Source organism: Excalfactoria chinensis, chromosome 2 (genome assembly GCF_039878825.1).
Source record: "Excalfactoria chinensis isolate bCotChi1 chromosome 2, bCotChi1.hap2, whole genome shotgun sequence".
Lineage (NCBI taxonomy): Eukaryota > Metazoa > Chordata > Aves > Galliformes > Phasianidae > Excalfactoria > Excalfactoria chinensis.
Window position 1 is genome coordinate 135,069,996 of NC_092826.1, and position 6,020 is coordinate 135,076,015.

Consider the following 6,020-nt stretch of genomic DNA (forward strand, 5'->3'; position numbering starts at 1 on the left):
CATAATGGCAAAGAAGTCTACAGGTTTCCCAAGACAACACATTTCTCCCCTTCCAATTGACCCCAGCTTTCCCCTGCCAACACCTACAGGAGTATATTTTATAAGGAGGGATATGCTTGTGGGATGTTATCAACACATGCATTAATTGGCTCTTAAATGGACAATGGCTGGTTTTACCTTCTTTTTCCATGTCAGAGAAACTCATTGTCAGGCTATCTTCTCTAACTGTTTTCACTGAATTTAAGATCATTATTATGCTAAGTTTGTAAAGTTTGGTAGGTTATACTCAGCAGTTCAATTCTCTGTCTGTATAATTAATGTGATTCTCCCCTTCTGGCAGACTTTTGCCTCTATTGTTAACTTAAACTCTAAGCTCTCTGATGGAAAAACTGTTTCTGTTTCCATAGGGTAGAGCACCCAGCAGGAGTAACTCTTGATCTTAGCTGGGACGCTTATGCAATGCTATATTAGACTACTCTAAAGACTGGTGTTTTGAGATGAAAATATGACTTCTTAAGGAACCCCCCTTTAAGTAGAGCTGGATGTTCAAGACAGCTGACTGGTCATTCTATAAAACCCCAGCAGGTCTTACTTTAATACTTGTTAGATGCAGAAGTCAACTTTGCATTCCCCATAGAGTATTAAATTGGACAACTCATAAATATACTCCATAGTTGTGCTCATAGAAACTGCGTGCAAGTAAAACAGACAAGAACTTGTTTCTGCTTCAGCAATAACACACAGGAACTACAATAGCTTCTTTATCAGTACCTTCTGCATCCAGATGTGCCAGGAGACTACAGCTCTACTGCTTTCATAAGTTTAGAGGTATCGAATCTCCACAATTAAACCAAAATAAGTAAGTAGTTCAATTGGAATTCACATATTTCACATAGGGGCAATCGTTCATATAAAAGAGACTTAGATTCATTAAGCGTAGATGCAATAATGTCTTATTAAAGAACAGTTCAAAGAATAAGCTACTATAAAAAAGAAACTCTTTCATATTGTGTTTAAAGGGCATTACTGACATTGACCACAGCTATATGAGCACTATGTCACCCCTTTAGATCAAGGCAACTCCTTGCAAATATCCTCTTTTGCAGGGACACACTAAATATATCAGTTTCTTTTTCTTATAGGTTAACATTGCTTTTTTTCAACATAATGGGAGAGCAAGCAGGGGTAAAATCTGCTCTTCCAGTTCAGCTTAATTTCACATACTTCACTTTTACAAAGAATTTGAATTACTTCGTTGAGTTGTTTTCCTATCTACTTTCTTGCATACTGAAATTGATAATTAGCACAATTGTCTCTCCTTTAAAAGAAAAAACAAACCACAAAACAAAACCTCAATTCAAGTGATTTGCTGCTATCCTCAGGCATTCATCGGTGCTGATTGAAAATCAAGTTACAGTTATTCAGGCAGATGTCCCAACCTCAATACTTTGACTCAATGAGCTTTTCTTAAGGTGTAGGCATACTTTAAGTCAAGAGAGGAAGAGTGACTGCTTAGCATCTGTTATAGCAAAAAATGTACGCTTTAAGACACAGCTAGGAAAGCCATGATGGAAACACAGGCTAATTGTTAAGTTTTAACGCAATGCTGTTTCTTTTAACCATATAGTCTGAGTGATTTCTATCACTCCTATTGGGAGAAGAAAACATTCACCTTGTACTTACCCACTGGGATCTGAATCAGGAATAAATTAAAGCCTAGATCCATGAGAAGATGTAAATGTCTAACAAAACATCATTGCAATTTAGGTGGTGAAATGAAAGCATTACAAGCACACAGGGTATTTCAGTACTCATTGCCGACATGATGCTGGGGCCATATCTTGTTTACTGGTGTACACCAAAGAAGCTGCACCCATATCTGATGGGACAACAGGAGACCTGACACAGAAGATGCACGCTGTGTCCAAGACAGGTCCACACAAAACAGCTACCATAGGTATATTCATTCAAAGGTACAGTCAGAGAGAAGTCCGAAGAGATGGAATCAGCCGCATTCACTGTACAGAGATGGGCTCCAACCCAGAAATTACTCCTTTCTAACGAAAGAAATGACACCCAAAGGTTTCTTTAGACATTCCTCCCCCAGGGTGGATGAAATTCAGAGTCTCAATATGAAGCAAATTTCTTCCCACAGCATCTACTTTGGTAAATAATCTAATAAAAGAAGTGAAATTTAAGACAACTTCTGTGCCTCATATTGGCTGGCATGGGGCTCCACACTGCTGAATGAAAGCCAAGAGCCAGGGACTGCACTGTGCAGTATTGAAGAGCCTGAGCCCCCATATGGAGCTAGCCCTCGTTAATTCCTTCAAGAAACCCATCAAAAGGAGATAAATGGAAACTGACCCCCAAATTCTTATGCCTTATGCCTATATAAGTGAACCATCTTTCCAAAAAGTCTTCTTCCCTAAGAGTTGAAGCCTTTTCCCGGCCCACACAAGAGGAGTAGCCAGTTTTGTGTAGACTTTCAGCAATGTAAGGCTCACTACCCCAGGCACCCAAACATGACAGAAACATTCCCACAACAAAGCTTTTCATTATAGCATTGGGGCGAATCCATTTGCCTTCCTCCCACAAATTGTCTTAGGAAAGGCAACGGGATTAGTCATCGGCAGGAAAAAAAGAGCATTGGAAGCCGTATGTACACAAGCTATTTCTCAATATAGTTCTCTATAATCAACAAATTGTGATCTCTCAGTAGCAATCACGAGTGGCTTAGAGACAGATCTTGATTAAAAACAGTTCAATGTGTTATATGGAAATGCCCATAAATATATACACATATATATGTTTTAGTAGGCATGCATTACTACAATTTGGCATTATAGTTGAGCTATTTACTTAAGGACCTTAACAGCATCCCTCTTTTTAGAACGCTGCCTCTACTGCTCACTGCATCTGAGCAAAGCTGTAAATCATGCAGAGGGAAGTTGGAGTCCGAGTGCTTATTGCCCAGTGAGACGAAAAATCAGCAAAGCCAGGAAGAGTGACCTTGCCCTGGTGACTTGGCAATTGCTGCCCTTCAGATGACACACAGTGCCAATGTATTTTGGAGGGGAGAAGAGAAAAAGCAATCAAAACAATCCCACCTTATGTCATGAACAGAGAAAATAACAGTGTTTGACTCACAGTGGATTTCCAACCCACAGCAATGGCACAACCCAGTCCCTCTTATAAATACCCCAGCTCTCACACATCACTGCTGCTCTCCTACCAACAACTTCCACTTTTTATGGGAGTTTATTCTGCACTCATTCCTTTCTCCCATCCTCTCTCAATCTTTAAACAGTCCTCGGTGTATTTAGATCCAAGCACTGAGTGAGCTAAAATACAAGAAAAGGAGGTAAGGGCAGACTTCCCCCTGCTTCTTCTCCTGCTCAGGTATCAAATAGTTATTCTTCTCTATTAAGCAACCGACTTCCATGACACTTGTAGAAAGTCAATGTTGGCAACACTTCTATTCTGTCAGTTTTGATTAAAACTGGCAAATGAGTTTAAGCAGTTAGGAGATCGGGTCAGAAAAGTTTGGTGTGTTTTGCTGTTGTTTAATATCTGGTTTTCTGGGGGGGGGAGGAAACATTTCAGAGGCATTTCCATACTTCAGAAGTCAGTGTCACAAAACACTCTTTTCTAATCTACTACACTGGGGTTATTTGCTTGCTTTTCTGCCCTATTTTATACAGTTCCATTTCGGAACTCTTCCTGGAATCAGTCGTGCACGGAGCTTTCCATGTTTTAATTAAAAACCTGAAACCATTAATCATGTCAATCTTCTGACTTGAAAAAAATATATTTATTTCCAATGGGAAAACATGCATTTCCTACAGCATCTGAAAATACGATGAGGATGCCTCCAAGACAACAACAAACGTCTCAATTATCGTGTGCTAACAATATAACCATTTTAGCCCCATCTCTTCCGTGTGAATTAAAGCACTAGGTTAGCAGCTTGATAAAACAAATTATTTCTGACACTCAATAACATTTGCTGCTCAACCCAAAACTCAAACAAAACCAAGGTGTACAAAGAAAGGAGGCTCAGCTTTGAAATTACAGACAAGATCCATGGAGGACCCCCAATTTCAGGCTCTCTGGTTATGCAAAGTGCTCATGAATGGGTTTAACTTGAGATATATGATTAGTCATGGAGCTAAGTAAACAGCTTCAGCAGACTCATCTGAACTGCTTGTGTACTTCCACAGCCTCCATCACACAGCATCTTTTAGTACTCGTGCAGATGCATGATTAATGGGTTTCATCCTTAAAAGATCAGGCGATAAAAGGAGCAATGACTGAATTCATTCCACAGGAGAGGTAAATCTGTGTGGCTAAGTCTGAAAAGTTGCAGGAAATGGGTACAAAGTTGCCAACCAGGTGAGCAGCAGCACTGGCATTTCAAACAGCAACATGACATCAAGCCTAGAAGATGGAACATGGAAGTCCGTGTTAAGTGATAAAATACAAGAAGCCAACACAGCACCATTTCCAGCTAACCATAAATTCTGCATTTCCTTAAGGTGCATCCCATTAGCCAGCATAGAAACATGCCTCGTGACAAAGTGCAGTTCTTGAGATCCTTGGAGTAAACAGTTAAATAAGTAAATAAATAATACCCCGCAAAACAGAAATACAAACACCAAACCACGCTTTGAAGAGTTGCAGAAGCAGCATCAGCAGAAATGCCTACAAGAAGGCACAAACCCACACAACTCCCATTTAACAGCACAGCACCGTTATGAAAGTAAATGCAAGGGCCATGTTTGCTAGTACCAGGAAAAAAAAAAACCACAATCAAACAAACAAAAAACAGTGCAAATTTGATTGGAATCAGGTGTGAGGACCCAATTACATCTTGTTCGCATTCAGCTGAGGGCACTATCAGGTGCTTTATCCTAGCTACTTATTTTTTCCAGCTGCTAGCTAGGCAAACAAACCGTGGCAAGAAGTGAACACGGCAGCTCTACTGATCCCACACAGCACACCAGCACTAATCTTTACCTTCAAAGCATTTTAACCTGTTTGAAGCAGGAGAGCCAGTTCGGAGCGTTCCAGCGCTTGGGACCGCGAGGCCTCAGCATCCCTACAAGCTCGGTCGTCACCTTCCCGAGCCACAACCCCAAAGGGGTGAACCCAGGTGTCAAGGAGGAACACTGAAGTTGGCAAAGTGCTGGGATGGGGAGGAGAGCAAAGGGCTGCCGCCCGGCTTTGGGGAAAACGCTCCCGGCAACGGGTTTAGGGACGGAAGAAAGGGGAGCCGGGCTTACCTTGGGCCCCTTGCCGCTGGAGCAGCGCACGTTGTTGGACACCCCGGCCGTCTGGTTCATGCTGGGGCCGGGCAGGAAAGTTGTGCCGCGGAGGGGTTGGAGGAGACGGGCTGCCCCCGCAGCGGAACTTCGCCCCCGGACTCGGGGCTGTGCGCGCCGGCTGCGCTCCCGGCTTCCCCGCTCCAAAGCAAACCCTAAAACAACCCACGGCCGCCGGCTCCGCTTCCTCCCCCGCCCTCCAAAGCAGAGGCGAGGCGAGCCCGGTCTGCCCGCCCCCCGCGCTCCGGGGCCGCCGCGGCAGCGGGGAGGGAGGGAACGGCTCCGCACGGTACGGTTCGGTTCGGTTCGACTCCGTTCCCCGGGGCGCGCTGTCCCGCAACCCGACCTCACCCAGCTCTTCCTCGCCGCAGAGCGCTCACTTCTCCGCCGTTTTTAATCCCCCCTCCCTTCCTCCAGCGAGAGAAATCGCATTAAAAACCGCCAAGCTTGGGTCGGGTTCTGTTCTTTATTTTTTCTTCTAATTTTTGACACCCCCCCCTCCCCTCCCCCTTCCTCCTCCTCCTCCAGTGCTTGGGGCAGTTAGAGCAGCTGTCTCCGGTGAAATGAAAGGGTGGCTGTGATGCAATGGAGAGATGTTTATTTACTCATAAGCCTCGGGATTTAGGTCTTACTATAATTTATGTAATTCTTCTTCCAGGTACACTGGACAGAAATGGGGGCTGTACAACCTCCCCT

General features: G+C 43.7%; 1 protein-coding gene across 1 annotated transcript in view; it reads right to left on the reverse strand.

Moving 5' to 3' along the window:
• The window catches only part of DPP6 (dipeptidyl peptidase like 6), a 447,472-nt gene extending 441,880 nt beyond the window's left edge, over positions 1–5,592 (reverse strand). Inside the window, exon 1 of the mRNA XM_072328927.1 lies at positions 5,286–5,592. Within this exon, the coding sequence (XP_072185028.1) occupies positions 5,286–5,345 (60 nt within the window). The 5' untranslated portion in view covers positions 5,346–5,592. The remainder of the gene's footprint in view (positions 1–5,285) is intronic.
• Between the last annotated feature and the right edge of the window lie 428 nt (positions 5,593–6,020).